Here is a 27493-nt window from a genome sequence, read left to right as displayed (position 1 = left end):
AAGTCGGCATGCCTGACGTGATGCGATGGGAGGTTTGGGCCGCAGACTCTGCCAGGGTTGAATAAATCCCGTCCCGTGGGCCGTGGCAGATGGGACACGGCGTTGGGGCGGGCAGGTCAGCGGCAGCGGCAGCCAGCTCGAGGACGACGAGAAGCACTAGAGCGGATTGGGATGGGGATGGGGATGGGGATGGGGATGGGATGGGGATGGGGGTGGCGGATTGCAGATTGCAGATTGCGACGGCCGCCGAGGAGCAAACGAAACGAAACGAAACGATCCATGCCATGACATTTGGCTCCAGCCGACGTTGCATTCAGCTCGACCGCTACAAGCACTTCAAGCACCGCAGCAGAGACACGAGCCTAGCATCGTCATGGCGCCATTTTCAACCTCGGATTCCTACTCTACTTGGTGCCTGTTGCCGAACCTGTGCAGCAACGCGGGCGTCACCGGCCACCGCAGGCAGCCTTTCTTCTCTGAGGATGCCGTCATTGCGATGAGCTCCCTCGAATATCTGGTGATCGGGGAAACCCCCGCATTTAGATACGTCCATCATCTGGAGCGCAAAGTCTGAAGCAGGCACTCAACCCGTATCGAGGGACATCTGGATCCTGAACTGGAAGCTTGTCTCGCCGAGGCTGTCAATTTGAAACACCCCGACTTGAGACATACGTATTCGGGCCAAACAGTTTCGGGAGCCAATCACATCAGCCAAGCCCGACGATACCAGTAGGCTGTAGCCCGCTGTATTTCAAACCTACTCTGCCATCCTCGGAGAAGTCGACCTCTTGGCAGCACGACTACGACTACGACTCACAAGGCACTGCGCTGCCTAGCAAGTCCACGGCCGACGCTGTGGACGCGGAGGGCATATGCTCCTCTGATCTCGCGGCTGATCGAGAGATGACGGACCCAAGATGGGAAACAGTCGAGCCGAAAATTGGCAGGGCCACCGACCGCGATTGCGGATGCGATGGCGATGGGGGCTTTGGCGGGAGGCCTCGTCTCCTCACGGTGCTCCTTTGCACAGGGCTGCCGTCGACCGACGCGCAAGCACCATCTGTGGCGACAATTCAGACGGGCCCGGAGCAAACGACGCCGGCCCGGAGCAGGAGAGGGATAGGAGCGTGGAAAACACCTGCCTATTCACACGGGCTGTGCCTCTCAGAAAAAGACCGAGCATCAAGCGCAACAACTTGGACTTGGCGGTGGCGCTAGAAACAAGATCTGGTACGGGGAAGTCCTTGACGGCACAGCCCAGGCTACCCCATGCAAGCCTGGCACTTTACTCACAGAAGCAGCCAAGAAGCACATGGCGACGATGCGCTCAGTTTCTGGGCAGATTGGGAGGGCAGTGTACCGGGAGACATGGTTTCTGCAACGCCATCGACTGCCTGCTGACGATATTTTGCCGAAAAGCCACGACATGCGAGGAGAAGCTGATGGGGAGAAGCATGGTCTTGTTGTTGTGGTCGTTGTTGTTGCTGTAACGAGGACGAACAATGTACAGGGCACTACTAGTCATGGCGAAGAAGCAAGTCAAAATACAGACGTGGCTTTATTGTTATTGTTGTTGTTGTTATCAAGGGCCTTGTGCGGCCTTGGTTGTGTATCAAAGGCGTGTATTTGGGAAGCCAATGAATCTTGCAATTTCTACAGCTGCGTCCGCACCATTTGATGCATTGCCAACTCTGCTGTCGCCACCGTACGTACCGAGAGGCGGGACGCGACACGCAGTGGCATCGATAGATGATGAACAGCGCAGCATCGTGCATCCGGTTCCTGGTCCTTGATTCCGGACGACCTGCTCTGTACAGAGGTTACAATCTGTACTTACGCGGGCCAAGGTGACCATGGCATGTCTGCCCGCCAACTCGTGTCCTTGCGAGTGAAAGATGCGTCACGTTGGTTCCGAGGGCTGCCGCATCATTCGTCACAGCTCGCAAAACACCACGTTCCATCTCAACCTGCTCGACTGCGCCGCACAACCCTTTCTGCCTCCTCCGAGCGCAGCACCTCACCTACTGCCTACCATGTGACCGTCAGAAACATGTGTCCCTTTCCGCGAGCCCATGCAACGCGCACCTGCGTCGGGGCCTGTAACAGGTCCGGCATCCCCATCGATCGAGTCGGCCACACCATCACTCCCTGGTCATCACAGGCCATCGTCATGTTGTTGAACCTAGAACAACGGCTGCTGGGCGCCTCGGCTTCGACTCCTGAAGCGAAGACGCGTTTCTCATTCTTTGGCACTGCTGCACCTTTCCTACGCCAGGCGTCACAAGTGAGTGGTGTTGGAAACACGTGCGGCATACGTGGACCAGATATTCGCCGCCGCTGTGTGCGTGTCTTGAAAACAAAGTGTTCTCGTGAGCCATGCCCCTTGTCGTTGTGGGCGTAGCGTGGATGGATACCCTGACATCACGACCGGTGTTTACGTATGCGACTGCTCCTCTGGATGTCCACTTGCAGGGAAGCTAGGTATTCGGTAAGAAATCGTCAGCCCGGGGCCGCGGACATGCTGATCCTGCTCCATCATCTCCTTCACACCTCTCATCACACTTCTGAATCTCAGGCGCCAGCTTTTGAGGGAGAGGCGTCCGGAGAAGTTGTCGCAAAAGAGCCATTGGGCTTCATCACGTACGCCTCAAAGTAGGGACACGGTCGAAGGCGTCGTCATTGTGTGGCGCGTCGAGTGTGCCAGGGAGTGTGGCGATTTAAGCCGAAAATGACACAGCGGCCCATGGCAACGATTCTGATGTATGCCGGCAGTTCTGACGTCTCGGCTAGTATCAATCTGACAATGTCAGAGCATGGACCAAGGGCCGACTTAAACTTCATCACCAAGACCGCCATCCATGTGCGGCGCAGGCTGCGGGTGTGCCGCCACCGTTTGCCGTTCGCGACACGTTTGCAACAACGCCTCGCTGTCGCTGACCGCAACAGTTGGTTGGGAATCTTCCACGTCTTTCACCCTTCTCAGCTGGCCAGGCGCGGGTTGACTTCGTAGGACCGACCTATCTAGGCGCAAATCTATGTGGCTGCTTTCGCAGCACGTATCCTAAATAGTTTATTGCTGTGATCATTTTCAGCCTCATCTCGTGCTGTTTTGGCTGATTCTAGTTGGTCGTGGTCGACATCGACGCGCAAATGCAGCAACCTTAATAAGTAAGGCGACAGCCCTTGTGGCGTTCTCCTTTCATCCGTAATACGTATTGCGATTCCACCACGCCCAACCCGACGGAACCTCCCGCCGCGGGTACGGAGGACGGCAACAGCCTAGACGCAGAAGGCTAAAGCGACGCCCTTGTGCTCCTCCTTGTGGCCGCCCTGACCAGTGGCCGCGGTTCTGTGTTGCAGATTTGAACATACTGCTTGACTCTGTTTGTCTGATATGAGAACAGAGCGGAATTATTAACAATTTTACCCAAATCAAATATTACCAGATTTGCCCCCCCCAGAGACATCCCGGAAAGAAAGAAAGCCACATCTGATCCAGCATACACATGTCCCTCAGGGCCAGAACAAAGAGGCGCGCCATGCGTGGCTACCAGGTGATGCATCATGCAGCTGGGCCTGGGAATGCTCTCTGTTGAAGTTGTCACGAAGCACCACCACGGAGTTGGTGGCTGGCTCAGCTTTGCACCATAATGCGGATTGCAGGGGGCCTATCAACTTCCGGGACACGCTTCTTCATGTTTGTGAGGTGGTTGCCGGCTGCATGGGGACTTGTCAGTTGAAGATGGTGCTTTTTAACGGCTCATACCCCACGTGTCTTGATTGGTCCCAGCATCAGACCCGGCCGATGGCGATCACGCGTCGACTCCTCCTTGATAACGGTGACAATACGAGGAGACGTGAAGCACACAAAGGTCAGAATCACTACCTTGCCTTAGAGTCATCCCCCCCTCCAGAGTATCAGGTTGGGTGTAAGATATGCCACGCTACTCCGTATAGTAAGAGAGGCCGTGATCAGATGTCATCGTGTCCATGGGTGACGCCTTTGGGACGAGAGCCCGGATGCAAACTTTTGCGTACGCTATTTTCATAATCTGTCGACAAACCAGCTGTGGCGGCGGGGCTAAGCGAAAATTCGCTGTCGTAGGAGTGATCTTCCAGAACCCGTCTTTCAAGAGACAGGTTCCAAAGGAGACTTTCAGCCTCGCAGGTGGCGCGCGCGTTTCAGGGATCCCGACACAGTGAATGCACCTCGGGGCAAAGGACTAACAAGAATCATGTGTGTCTTGGTGTGGGTTTCTCCCGTGGAGAATTAACTAAACATGATCCTAAAAGGGTGGGGGAGAAGTGATGTGTCGTTTAGGACTGAGTCTGGTGCTCGTGAGACTGCGAGTAGCGACAATAGAAAATGGTCTTCTTACTAATTCTTTATAATAACTGATGGGCCTGTACTGATTTACGCTGGCTACCACAGAGTGATGGCAGTATTGCGGTTTCCCATTCTTTGACTCTTTCACTGAGCATATCTCGGCTGAAGGCGACCAAGGCTGCTTGGACTAGTGCCTACTACCTAGGGTGCTTATGTCGGATGTCTCACTATATCGTGGAGGTCAGCTGGGATCCGCAAGACGGCGAAGACTGAGCCATGCAAGCAAGAATCGAGACCTTTGGAAGACTTGAGAGTGCTGCATGAATGAACGATAATAGTGTACGCTGAAGCCTTGACAATTTTGTGGGAAGCTCTCGTCTCTACACCAAGCTTTCGATATTTAGAGGACGTCTTCTTCCTGTGTATCTAGATTCTATACCATCTGTCGTAGGAGGGTTGAACATTGCGCGCCAGCAGTGAGTGTCGTCTTGAGGCATAATGGCTGGAAGCGATGACGAGGCTTGACCAATCTTGTCAATACCGAAGGAGGAGAAGATTCGATCGGGTGCAGGATTAAGTTGGTCGGATGCTGCCTCGGAAATAACCGTGCATTTGACAATGTGTCCTTGTTGGTCATTAGCTCATGACAGATGTCTGATGGGGACTTACCAGCAGCGTCATGGGCAAAACTACAAAGCTATCATGTGCTTTGTCCCGGCGGTGCATGAACACTTGATTTGCAGACGAGATGATATCCGAAGTCCATCGGCATCAACCCCGGCTGCATAGACATGTGGGCAGCAATCCATCGGCGTGCCACCTGCAGCGGTGGGAAAAAAGCGACGGCAGTGAGCATGGATAGCAAGACAGCAGCGTTTCATCGGGGATTGCAGAAATCGTGGAGGCTCCGCCGTAGTAGTTGCTCTGCATCGGATGGTAAAACATCTAGAACAGCAAGGTCAAGTCGATGCGACAAACATCATCCATGCTGAGAGGTCAAGCGGCACGATTCATGGTGGGATGCGGCGACGATCAGCGGTCTAGGAGGGCGCTGGACGGAGTTTGCTCCCGCCCGATCATCTTGGGAAGGAGCAGAGGAACCTGTGGTGTCTGGCTGCCTGCATAAAAGTCCGACTCTTCCGTACGGACTCTACGGAGCCAAGCTTGCAAGTCGGCATTTGGGGGGTGCAGCACGATTCAACACAATCCAAAATATTTCCAAACTAACTATCTACGCAACATTACAATCTCCTAGAAGCCCTTTCTCGGCAGTGAAGGCTGGCAAGCGCTGGGTTGGCTTTGGGGCGCAGGTATGTACGTTGCAGCCAGACTGGGCCAAGCTCGTCTGGCATCCGCTGACGCAATCATGGGCTGCACTTGGCAGGATCTTGGTCTAGTATTTCCAGCACGCTTGAAACGCCTCGACCTCACATATGTATTGTACACTGACAGATCGGTTGATGCAGCTGTTCATGAGATGCCCATTGCTGACATGTCACCAAACCCCTTCCAGGGCCACCGCAAAGTGCCGCGTACCCCACGCAAATGGGTGGCGGCACTCTGGTGAGGGTCGGAGACTTGCAGTTCCTCGAGAAGTACGGAGTAAGAATACTTTCGATTGGCATGCTACGCCGTATCCCTGCCCTGGCTTAACACCCATCTACACGGAGAGCATGTTTGGTGGTCGGTGGCGATGTATTTGGTCCATCAGTTGGCCATCTACAAGTCCGTACCGACTATGAGGAACCAAGGGGCCGCCGCGCCATGCCCTCGCCTTGGCCGTCGGTTGCAGCCGCTGCGCACCGCACCGGCTACGCCTGGGGAACGCAAAGGCAACAAACAGCCCTCTTCCTCGTCCCGCCAAGAGGCAAGCTCCAGCCGAGCATGAGGCTCGTGCAACAGTAGGAGCTGGACTTTTCTTGGCCGCTATGATGGGGAAGAATATACTGCTGCTGGTTGTGGTTGGGGTCGTGGTGGTGCCCGTGGTGGTGCTCGTGGTGGTGCTACGGCATTTGCTAAACTTAGACCTCCACTACGAACACGAACCTGGCCGCTTGGATTCCTGAGAGTTGCTGCATATACAGACCATCTGGTTGCCTGGTGTGACGGGGACGTTGGACTTGAATCATTACACGTCGATCTTTCTCAGTAGTACGCATGTACATGTACGCGTTGCTTGCTCAGCCCTGCAGCAGGTCGATGGAGTGTAGATTCGTCGAAACGTCGAGCCGAGTTCGTGCATGACAGCCGTCCAGAATTAGACTTTAGTGCCCCATGTGCGAAGCTTTGGTGTTAGGGGCATTAGTCTGGAGAAAACATTCTAGACATGATGACAACGAGATGGCCAGCATGACCACCTTGGGTCCCGTGAATCGGCTGAGTCCCGTATTCCACAACACCAAGCCATCTCCAGCATGTCGGGATTAGGATGTGGCCACACCGTCCACACGCCTGTCGTTGCTTCAGGTTGCAGCAATTTTCTCGCTAGCTTCGCTTGGATGACATGGGAGTGGATTCGGTGTGGCGGACGCCTGGCGGTAGGCAAGACCATGATGCGCGGCATGATATGAAATGTGAATGGAGTGTGTGTGCAGAGACTCAAGAGGCAGTGACGGCGCGGGCATAAGAAGGCCACGCCCTCTGGTGCAGGCATTCCCGACACCTTTTCAGCCGTCAAGGCCAAGTATTGTGCAAGAGATTGCGTTGCTATCACGTTGCTCGGTGCTTTGAAGGTCCATCTTTGGTTGGATTAGAAGGACTTGCAAGGTATCCATCCTACTTATGCTGTTGGCCATTTCATCTCAACTCCATGGCTCGCTGACTACCCTTCGTCGTGTCTTGGTTGACGTTGACTTCCAGATCGCGCCCAAAGCCCCGAAGTCTGAACCCCTAACCGCGGCCAAGGAACGACAGGCAATGCCAACCGTTGGCCGGCGTCCAGGCGCGATCCGTTATCAGATCTGCGTGCAAGCAGAGTTGCACAGAGATAGATAGCGTCACACGACATACGGCGTCTGGGCGTTGAAGGAGTTGGGAGCTGACCCGTCGACAGCACGCGGTGCCCTTCATTTACAGTGGCCGCTGACCGGTGCTTCAGCGGGCGGGGGGTGGGAGTTGTAGCGCTCGAGCCGCCGGCACTGGTTCTCGCCAGCACTCGCAGTGGGCCCTGGGCACTACAGGCTCGGCGGTGCCACCATCCTCACCGTCACGGACCAGTTGACATCACCAGTCACCTGTCTCCTCCTCGTCAAGTCCGCCTCGTCGTCCCGGTGCATCGTCCATGTCTCTCGGCCTTGGCCCCTCACTCCACTCTCCGCGCCGCCTCGTCCTCTGTCTCGCCCTCTGTCCCGCCCTCCGTCTCGCCGCCTGATTTTGCTTCTCCCACGTCCACGTCCACGTCCGCGTCCATGTGTGGCCTGGCACTTGGCTTTCCTCCGCCTCCTCTTCTCTCCCCAGGCTCAAGCCCAGGCTCGACTTGGACTTCGACTCGGACTTCGACTCGGACCCGGACTTTGACCCTGAACACGACCCCCATCTCGACGTCGGCTTCGGCTTCGGCTTCGAGTCCAGCCAAAAGGCCATCGTTCCCGCGACACTCTCTCCCCGCCGCCGCCATGCCCGAATACCGCCACGCCCGAAGCGGCAGCCTGAATATCCCAAACGGCGTCGCCTCCAACACCCCGTCGTCCATGATGCCGCGAAGTCCTCCGAGTATGCTGCTGCCCGTCTTGCCATTTCCCTGTGCCCTCCCAATGCCGTGCTCCATCGCATCCCAGAGTCCCGCCCCCACCACCTCACCCTCTTTCGAATTTAATCGCCGCATCGCCTCACCACCGTACCACCACCGCACCACACGCACCACACGCACCCACCGCCGCCGCCGTCCCGTTCCTCGGGAAGCCTTATCAAGACCACCGCAGAACCTGTGCTGACCAATTCTTTCCTCTGTTGCAGACACCTCACACGTCCCGTGCAAGTTCTTTCGTCAAGGAGCCTGCCAAGCTGGCAATGCCTGCCCCTTCAGCCACGACCTCGGAGCCGCAGCCGAAAACATCTGCAAGTACTTTGCCAAGGTACATCGCCCCCCTTGCCCCTAAAGAAAAGGAAAAAAAAAGTTTACAGGTTCTGCTGCTTCTTGTTTTCTTTTGTGTTCTTTTGCAAATCCTGTCACTTCAGGCTGCGTCTGCCGTTCCGTCTTTGTCGGACTCGACTGGCATCATATATTCCCTGATTTGCAAACTGCTAACATGGTCTTCTCTAGGGCAACTGCAAGTTCGGTCCTAAGTGCGCAAACATTCACGTATTACCCGACGGGCGACGAATAAACTATGGCAAAAATGGTGTCACTATAGGCACAACTCCCATCGGCCTTCCTGGTCGACCTTCACCCAATCCTGCATCTCCGAGATCTGGTTCCTCAACCGGCTATCACCAGCCGTCTGCAAGTGCCCTCACGACCTCGCTATACAGCGCCGAGCAGTCTCCGTGGGATGATCGCCAAGTTGTCAACTCTTCTTTTCATCCTGGACACCAACCAAGTCTCGACAGTGGCATCCCCTCCATCGAGTCTCCATACGGCCACTCAAACTACGGCTCGCCCCGCGAGGACGATCTGACTCGCCTTGGCTTTGGCTTGTCTCCTGCAAATGGCAAAGGGCTCTCTATTCTCGATGCTCCTCTGCCCGCTTCGTTCGACTCCAATGGCATCTCCAATGCCGCTCGCTTCCCCGCCGCGCCCTGGCCGTCCTCCATGCCCTCAAAATTCGGCCTCGATTCCCCTACACCGTCTCTTAGCAATGCCAAAGACTCGCGGACCTCCGAGACGCTCAAGCTACTGCATACATCGGCCTTTGGCTCCTCAGAGCACTTGACCCCAACTGCCGGAAGTCCGCCCAACTCTCAGTCCGCCATTGGTGATGAGTATTTCGGCAAGCGGGCTATGCACTCGTCTAGATATGCAAAGCCACGCATGCTCAGCTCCAGCGTGCCCAAGACGTCATCTGTGGACCGTGACTGGGAGGCCGAGTTTGCCTTTGATGACGACAACCTACCCGAAAACTACGTTCCCGAGAACCTCCAAGAGCTCTTGACGCCTGCTGAAAAAGCCAGGCGGGGCTCTAGTTCCATGCGTGATGAACACGCCATAGACGCTCTCAAGTATGGTAGCCCGATGGGGACCAGCCCAAGCCGCTGGGGATCGCTCTTCCAACGCCAAAAAGAAGAAGACGCAGCCAGGGCAGCACGCAGTGCCGGCTCAGCCTTTGGTCATGTGGGCAGTCCCTTGAGAAGGTCTACCCTGGCACAGGAAATGGGCGACGACTACAAGAGCGCCTCCGGCCGTCTGTCTGCGGGCCGCTCTACGAGCGAGTCAATGTCGGTTCTATCGCAGCAACTGCAGCGCAGCCGCTTGGATGATGCCATCAGCGGCTCGGGATCCAGCCCTCACCTGCATCCCACCACCGCACGGCTGCCATCCAGTAGCCTCGCGCCGATTGGCAAAGACCGAGCCATGGAGCGTCATGTATCTAGCGGGAGCGTCAGCTCATCCGTCACTGGTCGTTTTACCACCCCAATTGACGAGGAGGACCCAGCATTCGTCTTCAGCATGGAAGAGGAAGATGACGCACCTACAGCGAGGATGCGCAAGCGCATCTCTGCCGGCCTGAATATGGGTGCGTTGGGCAGCTACGCCAGCGCGGTTGCTGGCAAGCACCAATCCAGCAGCGGTTCCAAGGAGAGCAGAGATGCCGTGCCAGTCAACGGACGATGATTGGCATCCCCCCTCCCCCCCCAAAAGAAAAAAACATTTCTTACCAAGGCGATTGACGCCATGTTTGATGCAACATGCAACACTTACAGCGAATAGAAGTGGCCTGAACGGTCCAACAACAGACTTTACGACGCCGCATAGCAATAGCATACATGCTTTAAACGCACCAAAGCAATTCGTCGGCAGCGAGTGGCACACCACACATTTACACGCACATATATATCCCTGGCCACTTGGCTTGCCAGGCGACGGGGAAATAATGATGGGATACCCAACCCGAAAGAAAAAGGGAGAGGGAGAGAGAGAGAGAGAGAGAGAGAGAGAGAGAGGACAGTTTTTTAAAATAATGAATCGGGTCATATCAAAGGTGCTTAAAATTTTGAGTTTGGGATACACGCGCGGCCGGTTTTGCTTTTATTTGCCCTCACTTTGCTTCTAGTCACTATCGTTGCTTGGCTCAGCTTAGCTTTGGTTATCTACGCTTTTGTTTCCAAGGTTGATTCTGCAGGGGCACTCACGGGAGTGGCCGCGGACTAGGATGCTTCATGCCTTGGAAAAGAGCGTTTGTCGGTCAACGGAATCTACCACATAGCTGGAGGGCATTATCGTGGTTCGCACTCTTATACATTTTTTTTTTTCAATTTCGAATCTTCACTTGTTCACTTGCCCACTCTTGTCTTTCTACTTTACTCTCGTTGCCACGCTGCATCCAAGGAGACAACGTCAACCCAAGATTGGCGTCATTTTATATGTACATGCCAAGGTTGCTGCACCCTTTTTTTTTTTTTTGGCATCGTCTTGTACTCATGACTCTGTACCCCTCTTTCTGTCCGCTTTTTTTATGTGAGGCAAAGGGGGGCCTGTTTATTCAAAATGGGGGATCCGTTCCCGGCGGCCAGATGAGTGTGCACGTCCTTGTTTCACGGGTGCTCTTCTGGGCTAGGGGCAGTGGTTCATGAGGATTAGACTGCACGCGTAGTCGGACAGACGAATGTACGAATGACGTTGGGAGGGTGGCGGGTATTTTGCCGGCGTCTACTAGTAACTGAGTGGAATCAAGAAGTATTCTCGGCTACGTCTGCGTCAAGTGCCTTGTCGTTTTTTATGTTTGCTTCCGAGGGCGCAGGGCCCAAGGGTAGGTAGCTGCTTGCTTGCCGGATCAGCACGGAATTAGAAGGACGCTTTGAGCATACATGCCAGGCGATTTGTTCCTGTTTTCTGGACACAAGAGCCATCACAAGACTGGTAGAAGCTGTCGCGTGCGGGTGGAAAAGGGAGACCAGCTGTCTTGGTGTAGCTGATGAAGCTGGAGACGGCCGCCAGAATGTCCGTCTGCGCGATACGAAATACCAAGTTACCCACCCAGGGTGGGTATTTGGCCTGAAGAGATGGGATTCAGAAAAAGGGGCGGTCGAGTTGAAGAGAGCGTGGCACAGCGAAAAAAGATGTGTATTCCCCTTTCTATAAAACAGTACACGTGCCCCGAGTCCCGCTCACCCAAGGAGCAGAGATAATAGTACAGAGGTTCCATGGAATTAGTGAGCATCCGGTTGGCTGAGAATGTACTCGACCGCCTTGTCCACTGCGGCATGGTCAGCGTAAGCACAAGCACCACCTGTCGGGCCCCTTGTGGGCATGGACGCTTTGCTGTCTGGGCGGGAGAAGCAAGGGCCGTACGTAAAGGAAGAGTAGACGTACCAGAGTGGATGGAGTCGGCGTCCTTGTCGGGGATCTCGATGCTAAACTCCTCCTCTATGGCCATGACCACTTCCACCGTGTCGAGAGAGTCAAGGCCCAGGTCGTTGGCGAAGTGGGCCGCCGGCTTGATCTGCATGCTTGTCAGTCCACTGCGACTGGCATCCCCCGGGGGGAAACGATGGTCCTTGTCTCGGGGTTGCGTACGTTTGCGGTGTCGTTGACCTGAGCGAGTTAGCGGGACGGGGTGTGAATTGGACGGCTTGTGGGAGCAGACAGAGAGGGAATACCTTGTCGAAGCCCTGCAGCAGGCTCATTATGCGCCCTTCTACCTCTTCCTTCTTTAGGCTGCTGGCGGCCGAGTACATCCTTATGGCTAGCATTCGGGGCACCGGAGCTGCCCGGGGGAAGGTGATGCGGGCGGCGGGCGCTGCGACGGCCAGCGGGCGTGAGGCGGCGCGGGCGCTGCGGAGGAGGGCGCTGCGGAACATGGTCAATTGGACGACGGTTCTGGGGGAGGGGAAAGAGGGAAGCTAAGGCGTGAGGTGGTGATGAGTTTCTCGGTGTATTCGAGGTATGGAGGTCCAGAGCTAGCCTTTTGGAAAAAAAGAGGGTCACGTGAATGAGCTTTGGGACGTTGCTGATTGGGCGGGCCGGCAGGTGCCTGGATTCTGGGGGCGGTCGGAGAATACTATAAGGATAACTAAAAGACTATAATTATATGCTACGGGGGTAGCCCTGGGGGAAACTGGGGACGGATTTTGAAGGCTTCAAGGTACGTTATTTAACCTTTTATTTTATTTGTATTTTTTTTCCTTTTCCTTCATTTCCGATGAGGTTGGGTAAAGCTAATGGTGGATGGGTGGTGATGAGAGCTCGGGTATCGAGTTGTGGCTATGAGGAAGAAGTGGAGATGCCGAAAATAAATATCATCATGTAGTTGTTTGGTGGCGAGCTCGAGGAAGGTCCTATTTCGGCCGGGTGTAAGCTAAAATATATGCTCAAACTTGCAAATAATGCAAATAACATCATGAAGCTAATGTGGTGGCCTTGTTTGATTCGTGGACTAGACAATACAGCATGGAAAACGGCACTGGAGCCGGTGACACCAAGGGCACGAAGGGCTGCATCACATTAGCCACTTGATTTGGGAAATTTTCTCGTCTTTTGTACAAAATTTCCACCAACTGCTACGTGTTTAGTGACCTAGCTTTTCCTGCTGCCCAGCCAACGCTCCCCAAACCACTTCTACACGAACCAAAAAAAGAGTAAAACGACGCTGTCAGGTGTGGTAAGGTTATCGATATGGCGCATCCGCCCGAATGGCAGCCGCCAGCTCAGGCTCCCACTTGTCCCCGTTGGACAATAGTTTTTCTATCAAAGAAAGGGGGGAAACGTCAGTAAGCCACCCACACGACATGGCGTGTATCGTGTTATTCAACGCACCCTTGTTGTATAGCAACTCTTCTCTCGTTTCAGTGGCATACTCGGCGTTGGGGCTCTCCACGATGGCATCGACAGGACACGATTCCTGGCAGAAACCGCAGTAGATGCACTTCGTCATGTCAATATCGTAGCGGGTGGTTCGCCGGGATCCGTCGGCACGCTCTTCAGCCTCAATCGTAATGGCCTGGGCCGGGCAGATCTATATCGTCCGTTAGCTTCTCGCGAACCCGAGATAAAGAAAAGTGTGTATCCACAAAATGAACGTACAGCCTCACAGAGCTTGCAGGCGATGCAGCGCTCTTCGCCCGAAGGATACCGCCTCAGAGCATGTTCACCACGGAACCGGGGGGAGATAGGACCCTACGTTGTTTCAATTGATTTATCGCCATGACCAACGGCTAATAATGCCAGACTCGTCTTTGACATACCTTCTCGAAGGGGTAGTAGATGGTATATCTGTTGACCACCCGTCAGCTCCGTCAGGCTTATATGAAGCGTCACAATGAGAGCTTCGAAATGATTATTGGACAGGGTCATTTCACATACGGGGGTCGGAAGAATTGCTCCATCAAAACGTACATGCCTCTTGCCATCTCGGTCAAGAGGAAGTACTTGCCCAGCCGATCCAACGTGGTCTCCTTGTCCCACGGCCACTCCGTGTGCCTGCTTGTCCGGAAGTTCTTGGGGGGCGGGCCCGCGGGCGTAGCATATCCTCGCGTCTGATGTTTCTGCGCGGCCACGAGCCGGCTAGCCACGACTGCTAGCGAGTTGGTGGAGCTCGGGACTCCGGTGAGGTTTCGTCGCGCGAGCATGGCCGCCGAGGCATGCAGAGCCGGCGCCATTGGATGTACAGACAGAATGAATTCCCAGTGGTGGGGAACTAGAGTCGGCGGTTCGACAATGCACTGCTGGGTGATGCTGCCAAATGGGACGGTGCAAGTCTGCTGGTGATTGATGGTGAACGATTTGGATTTCTTCGCCTCGATTTGAGAGGCTTGTTACTGCGGGATTACAATGTTAAGGATGTGATTGGTGGTTCCGTCCGCGTGAGATTTCACGTGACTGTCTCCCCCCACGTGGCAAACTTGTCGCCAAATGCTATCAGATGCAGCTGGGTTTATCACTACGTACGTAGTACTTCTTTTCGCTGGATAAGTATATAACGGCTTTGTAAATCCAGGCGTCCATGCCCATTACGGGCCCACTGTGAGGGTAAAGTGGAATGATGCTAAATGCAAACACTACTTGTCAAGACGAGAGAGGGAGAGCATATAAAGACATACAATGAGGCCTTGCGACGGGTCAATTCTTGAACTGGTTGTTGTCTTTCTTTGATATTGTATTCAGCGCTATTTCTGGTGATTCTTGTGCATTGTTTCAACCTGTGAGACCAGCTTGTAACATTTGTGTCCAGACGAGCATGCACGCTGCCTTTCAAAACAAGTATCGGGTTTTTTTGCCACAGCTTCATTTCCCTTTCATGTCCTCATGTCCACATCTTTTAATCTCTGAGTTACAAATTACGTTGCTTCAATGCAAGTGTCAATATTGTGCCTCGAGGAGCAAAAGTCGGAGAGCAAGTGACCTAGGGAAGCTGAGCCGGGGCAAGCGCCATTTCCGGCACATGACACTTCCTCCGGTGATTGGATTGGATGGAGATGGCAAAATGCCAGAAAGACGATATGTTGGACACAGAATATGCAACCCCAAGTTTCAGTGTCATCAAGTTTCTAATTAGCTGTCATAACAACAAGATATGTGGCTACGCTGAAGACAATCATGCAAAATGAATATGCAATCGCAACAAAATCAGACTTCTAAATCGCTTGCCAAAGCTACTCCAAGACTCTGGCGCCTGGTATCTTGCCGCCCTCACCATCTTTACCGTCATCATTTGGGGGGCTTGGATTTTCCTTTCGACACATGGGGACGAGATCTAGCAAAAACGCATCTGTCAAGCGCCGACCGGACAGTACTTCTCCCATGTTGTCCACCACGCCCCCATGTTGGCTGCCACCAACAGATCGAGCATTTTGAAGCCCTCAGCTGTGATTTCTAGTTTACCCAGTTTTGCCTCCCTGCCATGCAAGCCGCCACCCGCGCGTTCAGCCCCGAGGCTGGCGCAGGACGGCTCTTTGCAATCGTCACTCCCGGAACTAGAACCGCTACCTCCCTTGAACATGTTACTGAAGTGTCCCATTACCCTCTTGGGTGCCTTGGCATGTTCCGCGGACATCGGAAGGTTGAAATGCAGACTGCTGACCTGAGAAGCATCGGGTTTCGAGTGGCGGGTTTCGCCCGAGGAATTGCTGTGGATGCCACCCGGCGACGGAGCGGGCGTGTGAAAACACGTAAGGATCGAGCCACTTGCGCCTGTTTCGAAGGCGCATTGTCCCCCCCATGGGCTAAGAAACGTGTATCCGCGAGGATCCATGCCCTTTGGCCGTGGTCCGGATGTAACAATGGAGTCTTGGATCACAAAAACCCCGCCTTCATTTGAGGCTGCCGACGCCGCACTATTGCTTCGGTCGCGGCTCACAGATTGCTTCATGGCTCGAAATGCCTTCTTTGCGACCGTTCCGATACTGTCCGAGTATGCCATGGCGGCCTGACGATTGAAGGTCTCGGCTTGCGAGGAGCGAAATGCAGAGTATCCAGATGCTACTATCGTAATGTCAAATGGGTGATGCTGCACTGAGCCCGTAGTCGACGTAAGCTGCTGCAGGCTAATATATCCAACGTCCCAAGTGAGCTGGCTGCTTGGATCTTGTCGGATTAACCTAAGTGTGACAGCCGTACTTTGAGGGAACAGGGGTCTGCTATGAGGTTGTGAGACGGCCCGTGGGCGAGAAGGGTAGGCTTGGTTGCCATTGCGAATAGCTACACTTTCATCGCGCGGAGGCGCTGTCATTGGTTTGACATGGCTCCTTGGCGCATCTTCTGCACGGTTTTCCGGACTGGAATAGCCTTCCATTACCATCGATTGGGCAGAAGTAGACGTCTCAGTTGTTGTTCCGGGGAAAGGTCGAGGTTGAAGAGGCTTTCTCGTCGGTATACCTGTGTGCAATCCTAAAGCCGTTCGTTCCGGGACTTCTGAAGGAGCAGAAATGCGTGAGCCCTGTGTGTTTTCGAAGACGGCGGCATCTGAGGGCAGGAAGGGCTGGTGCCTTCGGCTCCCACCGGACAAGCTATCAAGGGATAGAGGACGGGCTGACTGGGGAAGAGGTTTTCGACGGATTGTGATGCGCGACAAGCTGCCGTCCTCGCTAGAACGGTGAGCATTCTCATCTCGGACGGGCTCGGAATCAGACACCCCCACATGCAATAAATAGAGAGCGCTTTTGACATCGGTTGCCGTCACATTCCTCGCTTGAGGCTTGAGAGTTGTGAGAATGAGATCTGCGAATACATGTTAGCTACCTAGGTATGGAGCAAGGAACGACAGGTCGAAACAATGCATGCGAGCGACTACCTCTACTTTGCGGCACACGAGAGATGTACAAAACAAGTGGAGCTGGCGTGCCTATTCCTTCGGAATATCTTGGTGGATTGTTTGCCATGCGGTTAAGTTCGGTTAATGACCTGGCCTCCATTTTCGGGGCGTTGTGAAGCTGTGAGCGTGAGAGCTGGCACCGACGTAGAGGAGATGCAGGAGCCCAAGTGTCTTGTGCCGGGGTGAGTTGGATATGTTGACGCTAGGGAGGGAAACTTTGACGACGTCGAGACTGATGAAGCGAAAGTTGTTGCCTGGTCGCAGTGGTGGGAAGTTGGAACGGTTCCGTCATGGCGGTGCCCTCGTTCTTTTCAAGTGGACGGGGGCAATGACTGAAAGCCTCGAGTGAAAGGACAAGGAAAACAAAAGCCGGCGTCACATGGACACGAAGGATGACATTGAGAGCAAGCGAACAAACGAAAGAGAAAAAGGAAAAGGGAAAGACTAAAGGCTATTGAAGTAGGGTCGCGATGAAGGGAAAGAAGAAAAAAGCCCTAGCCTCGACATTGGTCATGCATCCAGATGCCAAGTGGCACGGATGCCGCGTTCCGTGGCGTCGTGGCGTTGTTCAGACTCCAGAGTCAACGTGCAGGAAATATGGGTGGGCGGTGCTTACGTCACGGTTTCACAGCCAAGCATGGAACCCAGGGATAGAAGCCGGCACCAACGGCGGTAGCTCCTTCCTTTCGACGCACCTTTGATGGATGCAAGGCGAAAAAAAAAAGAACAACACTATCATCATAACCATTACCACCAACGACCACCACACACCAACAAAGCAATCCCGATTTCTCTTTGGCGCAGCTTGCTTGTGTGAGAGCCTGCGCATCATGACCAACCACGACGCTAGGGTTCGACTTTAGAGTCCACAAAGCGCAGGAAGCAAAGACGGCGCATCCGTGCGACCTACTACCGACAACTTGGCTCAGTGCTATCCGTCCTCCGATCCTCGTTGGGCCGGCTCGCTGTCATCATCACCAAGACCATGACCATGGCCATGACCAACAGGTTGTCGCCCTCGGCAGATCGTTCGTGACTCGACTCAATCTGGCACTGTTTCGCCCAAGGGCCGAGATTAACAAGTGGATGCAGCGTAAACCTCAGCGTCACCTTTGGGGCTGAGTCCGACCACTCACCTGCATCCGAGCCAACCTTCCTCTGCCGCTGTTGCTGCCGATGCCGACTGGCTATTTGACCCCTTGACAGGTTCCAAAGAGGTGCTTGGATGTCTTGGAACGCCGGGTACCATGACTCGCTTCTTCTAAATCAGTTGACGAATCGAGTCAGATGGTGCTGCCGAGTACAACCGAGTACTACCACCATGTGCAGACGTATAAATAGATGCCCATGCTGGGCGCGCCGAAGAGTATTGCAGCAATTTTTAAATCTGTCCACGGCCTTACCAATAGGTGCCACCGAGATTCGATACCACGTCCTTGATTCGCGTCGACACTGTCTCTCATTTACAGCGACCGACCGACACGTCGTGTGCTTTTCATCTGACTATTTTTATGAACCGTTGCGTAATAACCGCTGGGATGTCTGGGCCTTAAATCTTCCTGTACCCACCCGGTTCTTCATGCGACGTCAGATCCGCGACGTGGCAATGGCCCAAAATACAGCTGTGGGCCTTGGATCTGCAGGGTCCTATTCCAATGGAATGAAGCTTTGACAACAGAGCAGGCGACCTTTGCTGCCTGATGAAGCTGTAAGTTACTATGGCGCAATTCACCTACTATTGGACCGAGTCTACAGGAGCGAACTACCGTGTACGGAGTATACCAACTCAGATTGATCGTGCTGTGGTTGGGGGACCCCATATTTCGGGCTCTCCCACTTTTTGCTTGATCCATGACAAACCAGTGTATGCTATCACATTGGGGGGTTTTTTTTTAAGAAAATTTTCTTTTTATTTTGAAACGAGTCGATAAACTTCTCACTTCGCCTTGGCGCTTGGCTCACTACCACTTCTGTTCGCAGGCCAAAATGCTAAGGCTCTTGCGGTACACAAACTGATGATGCTGCTTGTTCGCTCCCAAGCAAGACTAGTTTTGCGGTACGCAGAGACGAAAACACGTTGGCCAGAGGACTCAGTAAACCGCAATCGGCTAGGCCAAAGGAGTGGCAACCGTAATGTACGACGTCTCCCCACAACCTGTAGGACAACCTCCTCCGCACTCATACGCCGTCCGACTCGTCGCGGGCGGGTTAGGACACCCATGCCCGACGGTAACATACTCGGTTGACACGCAGGCCAGGTTACGACAAGTAGAACAGACCGTGCCAGTGGACGTGACGGTCCCGCAAGATAGGTTGGGCGTCATCATCGCTCTCGGCGCCTCGGTGACTCGAGCAGGAGGAGCCACAAACTTGTAAGACGTGGACTTGCACCCGCCTGGACACTTGGTGCCGGAGCAAGGGTAAGCGGTGGTGGTAGTCGGCACAGGAGACGGGCAGTCGGCGAAGAGGGTGATTGTCTCGATGGCAAGGCATGCCGGCTGAAGACAGGTGCTGCAAACCGTGGCCGTGGACGTGACGGATTTACAGTGCGGCACTGTGCCTTCTCCGAGAGAGACTCTGTCGGTGGTCAATCACGTGCTGATACTTTCATCTGAAGATGCGAGGGTGAGGGCATCTTACCCGGGGAGGAGGAACACGGCAGCAGCGAAGAAGCGCATTTTTGATACTGATCAAGTTGATGTGGAAACGGAGAGCTTTGGTGTCTTTGTCTGGGTTGCGGAGACACTTGGAGACAGTTTCTTTTCTCGGGGGAAACGAGACCATTTGTACTTTCAAGGCCGCCCTCGTTTACTCCCACGTAGTCATGCCAAGGAGCAGAGTCGTTGGACAGATGCAAGTAATACCCCGTATAACGTCAGAGGACGTGCAGGAAGGTTGGACTGGACACACTCCGACTGGACGAGTGGATCGAAAACATGACCTGATGTATGAGGATGGACAGACGGATGACGATTGAGCTTTTCAGGCCGTGATATACCCCGCAAAGCCGTGATTCGTATGCCTGGTCACAGCTGCTCATAGGGCTGTGATGATGGATGTAAGTTGGGGTCAGAACATTCGACAAAGAACCTTCTTGACCAGGATATGACGTATCGTCTGCACCAAGACCCAGACCCGCCATCTCGGGAAGCCGGAGGTCGACTTGGTGTTTGCAGACTGAGCTTGAGCAGGCCGAGACAATTGCGCCAAAGCGAGTTGCTCCTTGATGTGAAAGGAAGTCTTACACGCGTTTGGAGCACATCCGCAGCTATGCTCAGAAAAGCGTGGCTGTTCAGCTAGCATTAGCAGAGGCCGGACTGAAACACGAGGCATAGGAGAAGACTGTCGAGCTGTCGAGTGTGCTTTTTGCGCCCAAGATGATTGATCAACGACTGCACATTGACTGCACGCAGGAAGTGAACGTGGTTGGTTTGCGAACACTAACTGAAGACTGCGGCCTCGACGGACGGACCGCGTAACTTAGATGCTGTTTTTCCAAGCACTCAGCTGCAACAGAATGAACTCGCATAGATCGCAGACAGAACGGATGAGATCTTGACCGACGTGTTGGAGTACTTAATGGTGCTGCTCCCATCATGCTGCAGCTTCGGTTTCCGCATCTGTCATCTCTTTCTGTATGCAAGCCCAAGCCTTCTCTCCGCAGAAAATAGAGTCAAATTTCTCGGGAAGCCAGAGCTATTCTTACGCCCTTGCTACTTGGTTGAGCCCTCAGACCGAGCTCAAGTCAGCAAGCCCGCCCCGTACTCTCCTCTACAACCAACTTGGCTCGACATACATGATGGCTCAGACGACGAGCTGTCCGATGGGATTGCAAGTGGCTTTCCGGATCTCCTTAATTGGCTATAGCCTCGGCATATTTGGTCTCTCGATCCCTCTTTTTCATTTGAGAAATGGGCTTGTTTGCGCCTTGCTGCTCCCGGTACGTCATCCCAGGCGGCACGACAGATGGGGCGACCATTGGCCCTGACATGACTAGGCCTTGGCTGTAATTTGCTGGAATAGTTACCATGTCTACCTATCCAGCCGTCGGAAGCGGTGCCCCTCCAATCAATGCATGATAGACGGCGCTCTCTGCGCGGGAATGCTCGCGTCAGCCATTGTGGTTCTGGCTGTCAACGACGACGCCGACGACGACATCCTGATTGTTTTCGCGTCTTGTTTCGCATTTTCCTGCGTGTAAGAAGTCTCCCCCTCCCTGCACTTACGAGCTCCATGCAGTCCAGAAGACTGACCAAAGTGTCCGCGACAGAGTCTTGATGATCATCCTGTGTTGGCTTGGAGATCGATGTATCTGGATCAATAGTGGCGGTGAACAGAGGCCGTCTGGGAATGCGCGGACGCGCTGATGGCTGGCAAAACTCCGCGTTGGCGGATGTACGGAGTAGTCATTCGATATAGCCGTAGACTCGTAGCACCAGCCTGCTGGGAGGGATTTTTCGGCGATCAGACCGGCAGTGGCGTTCCCCATGGAAGTCGCAAGGGTCGACGCGCTGGGTGTTTTTCACGATTTCTCATATGGACAGTTTGGTAGCTGCGTCACGAAGCGCCACGTGTCTCTTGTATCTGGATTCCAATGTGGTTGTTCTCGGTGAGAGAAGGATCGGGAGAGGAGACTGCGACAGCGGTTGTGTGTCTTTTTTTTTTTTTTTTAAATTTCGTTGGGCCACAAAGGGCAAGGCGCCCTCGCCGCCGTTGTGAGTTGTAACTTGTGTGAGTAGCTAGGGCGCATTCTCCCTGCAAGTTTCGAAAATTTGCGCAGGATCCGGATTGTATTTAAGTGAGTGGCACCGGGCCTAAAAGTAGCCCGCGACTCGGCCACGTGGATGCCATCATGCCATCATGGCTCCAAGCGCCATACAATTTTGTGTTGTGATATAGCAAATGGTTCATTCCTTGTCTCCTAGCACATTGTACTTGGTATGTTGGGGGACTACGTACCTACCACGCAATGGCACGTGACATTTCGCCTATTCCAACACCTTGAACTCTGCACCCCGTGAACTTCTCTATCCCCTTTGTTGGGAGTTGGGTCAGCGTCTGTTCAATGCTTTCCACGTTCTTAGTGCCAGCGTAGCATTTGCTCTTCCCTTTTGCTTTTCATTTAGATGGACGGTCTGCTGTGACAGTCGCCCGCTTTACGCCGCAAGTCGAAAGAAGTCCGTCTTTCGCCTCGTTTAATCATATACCCACACGGCAGGAACCTCGCCTCATGGTATATTCACAGTATTCTGTCGGGGACGAAATCGCCAACCTTTTTGCGAAATCGTCCACCTGTCGCTCAGAGTGCGATGCGCGGGCAGAGGAGCTGTTTGGGGGCAGGCCAACCGCTGTCGACGTGCAAGGAAGCTGCAGCTACTCCGTTTATGCCGGGCCAAATCTCGAGTACGTCCTTCAGTTCCGGCTGAAATCTTTGCAGCTCGACGCCAGAGACTGATGATGGATGTGGCACGGTAAGAGGTCATCACCTACGAGGCCACCATCGGACGCCTAGGCACTGACTGGCCGATAGGTTCTTTGCCCTTGCTTGGAATGCTCCGCAGCCCGTTGACCAAAGTTATATTGCAAAGGTCAGTGAGAAATTCGAAAGAGAGCTGCGAATGCTGCTCGAGGTCCCTCCAGCTCGGCTGCACCGCATTATCCGGAAGTGCACCCGTTGGATGCCATATTCTCGCTGCCGATGGTGCTTCTCCACAAAGATTTTGGCACCTGCAATATCCTCGTCGACGAGGTGACCTGCCACCTGACCGGAGTGATTGACTGGGCTGAGGCGGACATTTGTCCCTTTGGCCTGAACCTCTACTCCCTGCAGAGCCTAACCGGGAAACTCCACCTTCGGGACGGCTGGGTGCGATATGACGATTATGACAGCCTGGACCATGTCCTTTGGACAACATTTATTGGCCAAGTCGGCGGTTTGACGAGCAAGTGCATCGAAGCCATCCGACTGGCAAGCGTTACTGGCTTGTTGCTGTCGAGAGGCTTTACTAGCCGCCTGGCAAATGAACCTCAGCCCGGGCCCATTGGAGACGATGAACACGGACGCTACAACATGTTATCGCTGGATGGATTCCTGCTAAGCCCTACAACAAAGTTTGAAGGTATCAATTGAACACATCACCGGTACCCTGTCACATGTGCAGAGAACAATCTCCACGATGAACCTAGAAGTCTAGTAGTGTGGTTGCAGCGGGCCTGGAACACTTCGGCTGCATTCAGCATACAATACACTTTGGTATCAAGGGTTCCTTGGTTTTCGAAACGGTCCTTGCGGCCGCAGGCTTCTATTTGTGCAGAAACCTGCTGCCTGTTACACGGAAGAGCCCCAACCACATGACTAGCTGCAATGCACAAAGGTTGCAGCTATCACGATGGCCTCATTGGCCACCAGTGGGCTCGGGCACCAAGCCTATAAGGCATAAAGGGCGACACCCCTTTATTGCCTAGTCAGGTTATACACACAAGCACTATTATGTGTATAAAGCCCTTGTTGGTCAGGTCCTTTAGATTGAGGAACGAAGGACCTTTAAGACCACACGATATTACATGGGAATATGAGTTATTTGCTCTAAGCCCTGATCCTAAAGACCAGTCCTTGCTACACTGCCCTAGGTCTCGTGCGTGACTATAGCCCTTGTGTCACTTAACATCCGTGTGACAACACTTCACGCGTCTTAACCGCGTCTTTCCAAATCGTATAATACTGCACTTGGCAAGAAAGCACAGACTATTCTGTTACACATGGAAAAAGATGTGTCGCACAAGGCCATCATGAAGTCACGAATCACAACAGAGGCCCAAGGCTTCGAGTCCAATAAAGCGGCATTGCGGCTACTTCAGCCCAGCCGCCTTCATCTTCCACATACATGGCGTCTTGTAGCTGACGTCTTTGAATTTAACAAACAACTCTTTCCACCTCAAGTCGTGGTGCCCTTCGTCGCACATCTTCTATCCAACGTCTCCTTGTCGAAGTGACAAAGGCTCAATAAATAGACTAGGGCAACATGACGCTATTTGAAGAACATCTTGTACAATATCCAAGGTTTTCGGAGGGCTCGATTTAACGGCTCGACCTACAAGCTCTCTATATACGACAGCCTCTATATGTATAAGCTGACATGGATGGCCACGGCATCTAGGTCATTAACGCCGCAAGGCCTCTGACCCTTCCTGCCTTGAACCTTGCTGCGGCCTGTAAAGCTACACCCTTTGTGCATCTGCGGCTGGGCCAGCCTCAACGGATGATGCTGGCAATAGTCGGATATGAGCCGTGCTCACGTGCGACAGTCGCTTATAGCCTTCGCTACAAGAATTGAAATGCAAAACGCGCCAACTCATGACGATTCCCAAAGGTTTAAATGTATCTTGTAACTTGTAAATATGAGCTTTGCGCCTGGAACCAACCCCTTTTTTTTTTTTTTCTTTCTCGATTTTCTGATACTACAAAGCAAGCACAAAGTGCAATCTGCAGATGGTAGTTGGGAAATTTATTTCTCGTGATAAACTAGGCCGGTGTAGATGGCAAGGAATTTGCATTGCATTGCTTGAATAGTATGCTCTTTTTCTCTGTTCCATTCTCCAACATCGGTTCCAAGACTTCATAAGCCCCTTGTTCACGTCGTGACGCAAAGGCGTCAGTTTGAGCTGCTGCACGCGCAATAAGAGTCATAGAGACAAGTAATCCTTGTATACATCATGTGTCTTTACTCTTGTCTCGACAGACTGGAGGCTTCGAGACACTTCAACTTCATCGTCAATCTTGCGCTTTTGCTTTGTGGGTGGCCACCACGTCGCGAATTACTTGGTCGAGATTCTCATCCTCCAGGCCCAGCAGGTCCATGGCATAGCCGCCCTTGCGCGTCCAGTCGGCATCGACAGTACCCAGGACAAACACAATTTCCTCAATGGCTTCCGCATCACCCGCCTCCAGACGCTGGCTTTGGCGTTCCAGAAACGCATTCGAGTCCAGGTACTGGGCATGCCACTTGTGGCCCGTGGCGCGCTCAAGAGATGCCAGGATCTCGAGCTGCGTCGGGCAGAAGCTCTGGACGTACACGGCGCGGTTCCGGGTGGCCTCGTGACGCTGCAGCACGCGGACGACCGACTCGCCGACGCGGCCCAGAGTAGACGCCGAGGCCTTGATGTCGCCCGCATCGAGAATCTGGGCCGTTTCCGTGTCGAGGTTGAAATGGAGCAGACCACTGGCAAGGCCGTAGTCGAAAAAGTGGCCGCAGATGATCGATGTCCACGTAAACGGACCGGCACCAGTCGGGTCCTCGTCAGCCTTCTGGGCAAGCTGCTCGCACCTGACGCGCACGGCGGTCTTGTCGCGATACAGCTTCAAGTGGTGCTGTGCCTGGGGACTGGCAGCGTCACAGCTACCGTAGTCTGCGGGGATATAACGGCGGACACGGGCGTTGAAGGCGGCTTCCACCAGGCGGAGGTGCTCCGAGACATCCCTGAGTGGGATGGCGGCGACAACGGCGTCTTGCCCCGAGAGAGCCTCGGTAAGCTCTTGGAGCTCCAGGGCGGGCGACACGGATATCTCGGTGACACCAGTTGGGGAGGCGGATGATGAGCTTGAGCGGCGGAGGACCGAAACATGGAAGCAGCCGACTTCCAGGAGCTTTCTGGTGATGACGGAGCCTACCGTTCCGTTTGCGCCAACGAGGCAGACTTTCTTGATTGGATCTGAAGACGCCATGCTGCCGCAGCCGCAGTCGCTTCGAATCCTTTCTCGGTGTGGTTATGCAAGGGGCCGAGTGGTATTCGTGAAGTCTGGTGTCACACGGTGGATTTGCGGAAGCAGTTCCGAGATGTCGCCGTTTCAATGTTACCAGACGTTGACAACTTGGAGCCGTCGGCGGGGGCGGGGACGGGGTACGGTCGCACATTAGCTCGCATCCGCAAACGCTGCCACTACGATTTTCCTGATTCGCATTCCGCCGATTTGCTGCAGCGCTGCGCACGTCTACGGTCGCACATTAGCTTGCATCCGCAAACGCTGCTACTATAATTTTCCTAATTTAGCGCAGCTTTACGGTCGCACATTAGCTTGCATCTGCAAACGCTGCTACTACAATTTTCCTAATTTACATTCTGCTGATTTGCTGTAGCGCTATATATATCTTTATAATTATAGTTAATTACTATATATATCTTATAATTATTATTAACTTTAATATTATATAAAATACTTACTTAAACTTATATATTTATTTATATTAAAACTTTTCAGCATCTAGTCTACAGCACTGCTGCGCCAGCTTAAGACTGCCTCTAAAATACAAACTAACATAAGGACCTTCTTTCTTGCACTTAATTGCCCCTACCTATAATGCTGTACAGCAGCTGCACTAGGGGCAAGGCAGTAGAGGAGATACTAATAGTTATTAATAGTAGCAATAAAGAGCTTACTTAGAGTTGCTACTACTTAAATATAGAAAGAGGATAGTTTAATAAATAAGAACTAGGCAGCAATAGGCTGCCTATAACTTAAGACTAACTTAATAATACTTAAAAAGAAGTATATAACAAACTTATAGGCTATATTCTAGAGAGTAATACTCTTAAGAGAGCTTAAGCAATACTTTAAGCATATACTAAGGCAGAGGTATGCTAGGCTACAACTAAAGCTGCAATTAACTGCAATAATACCTTTATAACTTAAGGACACTTAGGGATAGTTATAGAAAGCTGTAATAATAGCAGTAAAGAAAGCTATAAAGACAGCTAAAAGACTATAATTATAGGCAAGTATTATAGCTAGAGTGCATCTAGCTTAGGGCCTAGCCTCCCCCCCCTCTTTATCTTAATATAATAATATTGTAAAGTGCTTATAAAGAGAGATACTATTATAGAAGTATATAAAGAGCAGGCTGCTGCTAATATAGTATTAGCTATAAACTAGGCTATTAGCTATAATACTACTATTGCTATAAGGCGCCTGCTAAGTAGTAACAACTACTATAGCATTAAGTATATAGCTAAATATTATAAAGCAATACTAAAGTATAGCTAGTATATAGCTAGGCGCTATATAGATAGAGAATAATTATATTCTATAATTATAAGTAATATTAGGGAAAAGTACGCTCTATATAATAAAGCGTACTTAGCCTAGAATTAAGCCTGCTCTATTCTAAAGAAGCACTAGAATAAAGCTAAAGAGAGATACCTAGAACGCTTAATAAGGTTTACAGACTACTAACACTTAGACTACTACTACTAGCAGATTATAATTAACTCTAACTTAAAGTTAGGCAGAGAACAGCCTGCCTAAAAGAGAGGCTATTTACTAGAGAGCAGGAATAGAACTAAGAACGTAATACCTTTAGCTTAATAACTAGCTAGTATTCTACTATATATAAGCTGCTTTCTATTGCTAAGAGATACTATAATACTAAGAATTAATATTATTCTACTCTTCTAGAATACTTAAGATACTATACTAAAATATTAATAAAAAGAACAACTTTATTTATATAGCGCTTTACTACTAGCTTAATATTAACTTAATAGTAATATAGAAATAAAAACAGATAAAATAGAGCTAGCCTCCTAGCCTAAGGCTTAGCAGCTATAGACTAGTATATTACTAAGGTAGAAATATAGTATATATTTATACTTAGTATAGGCCTAGCTTATAGTTAGTTAAGAATAGTAGTAAAGACTAAGCTAATATAAAAATTAAGGGAATTAAAGTTATATTACTATACTTAGAGCTCTATAAAAGCAAGAGGTA

General features: G+C 52.4%; 7 protein-coding genes across 7 annotated transcripts; 2 read left to right on the top strand and 5 right to left on the bottom strand.

Annotated features, from left to right (window-relative positions):
- Nucleotides 1–7941: 7941 nt before the first annotated feature.
- MAM_04463 (Zinc finger, CCCH-type) lies at nucleotides 7942–10097 on the top strand (the record flags this gene model as incomplete). The annotated part of the gene is made up of 3 exons (XM_040823261.1): nucleotides 7942–8038; nucleotides 8282–8400; nucleotides 8589–10097. The coding sequence occupies 3 exons, from the start codon at nucleotides 7942–7944 to the stop codon at nucleotides 10095–10097; spliced, it is 1725 nt and encodes a 574-aa protein (XP_040678514.1).
- Nucleotides 10098–11632: 1535 nt separating this feature from the next.
- On the bottom strand, nucleotides 11633–12283 carry MAM_04462 (Acyl carrier protein-like protein; the record flags this gene model as incomplete). Its single annotated transcript, XM_040823260.1, has 3 exons — nucleotides 11633–11679; nucleotides 11796–11925; nucleotides 12083–12283. 3 exons carry the CDS (start codon nucleotides 12281–12283, stop codon nucleotides 11633–11635), a joined length of 378 nt encoding a protein of 125 aa, XP_040678513.1.
- Nucleotides 12284–13089: 806 nt separating this feature from the next.
- On the bottom strand, nucleotides 13090–14080 carry MAM_04461 (NADH-ubiquinone oxidoreductase 23 kDa subunit; the record flags this gene model as incomplete). Its single annotated transcript, XM_040823259.1, has 4 exons — nucleotides 13090–13437; nucleotides 13506–13598; nucleotides 13667–13694; nucleotides 13785–14080. The coding sequence occupies 4 exons, from the start codon at nucleotides 14078–14080 to the stop codon at nucleotides 13090–13092; spliced, it is 765 nt and encodes a 254-aa protein (XP_040678512.1).
- Nucleotides 14081–15192: 1112 nt separating this feature from the next.
- On the bottom strand, nucleotides 15193–16831 carry MAM_04460 (uncharacterized protein; the record flags this gene model as incomplete). The annotated part of the gene is made up of 2 exons (XM_040823258.1): nucleotides 15193–16637; nucleotides 16711–16831. The coding sequence occupies 2 exons, from the start codon at nucleotides 16829–16831 to the stop codon at nucleotides 15193–15195; spliced, it is 1566 nt and encodes a 521-aa protein (XP_040678511.1).
- Nucleotides 16832–18839: 2008 nt separating this feature from the next.
- MAM_04459 (uncharacterized protein) lies at nucleotides 18840–19409 on the bottom strand (the record flags this gene model as incomplete). Its single annotated transcript, XM_040823257.1, has 2 exons — nucleotides 18840–19308; nucleotides 19372–19409. The coding sequence occupies 2 exons, from the start codon at nucleotides 19407–19409 to the stop codon at nucleotides 18840–18842; spliced, it is 507 nt and encodes a 168-aa protein (XP_040678510.1).
- A 3020-nt stretch (nucleotides 19410–22429) lies between these two features.
- Nucleotides 22430–22861, top strand: MAM_04458 (uncharacterized protein; the record flags this gene model as incomplete). Its single annotated transcript, XM_040823256.1, has 1 exon — nucleotides 22430–22861. The coding sequence occupies one exon, from the start codon at nucleotides 22430–22432 to the stop codon at nucleotides 22859–22861; it is 432 nt and encodes a 143-aa protein (XP_040678509.1).
- Nucleotides 22862–24502: 1641 nt separating this feature from the next.
- MAM_04457 (NmrA family transcriptional regulator) lies at nucleotides 24503–25453 on the bottom strand (the record flags this gene model as incomplete). The annotated part of the gene is made up of 1 exon (XM_040823255.1): nucleotides 24503–25453. One exon carries the CDS (start codon nucleotides 25451–25453, stop codon nucleotides 24503–24505), a length of 951 nt encoding a protein of 316 aa, XP_040678508.1.
- Between the last annotated feature and the right edge of the window lie 2040 nt (nucleotides 25454–27493).

This window comes from Metarhizium album, assembly GCF_000804445.1.
Source record: "Metarhizium album ARSEF 1941 chromosome Unknown scaffold_10, whole genome shotgun sequence".
Taxonomy (NCBI): Eukaryota; Fungi; Ascomycota; class Sordariomycetes; order Hypocreales; family Clavicipitaceae; genus Metarhizium; species Metarhizium album.
The sequence above is the reverse complement of the archived record's forward strand: the minus strand, read 5'-3'. Positions and strand labels throughout refer to the sequence as shown.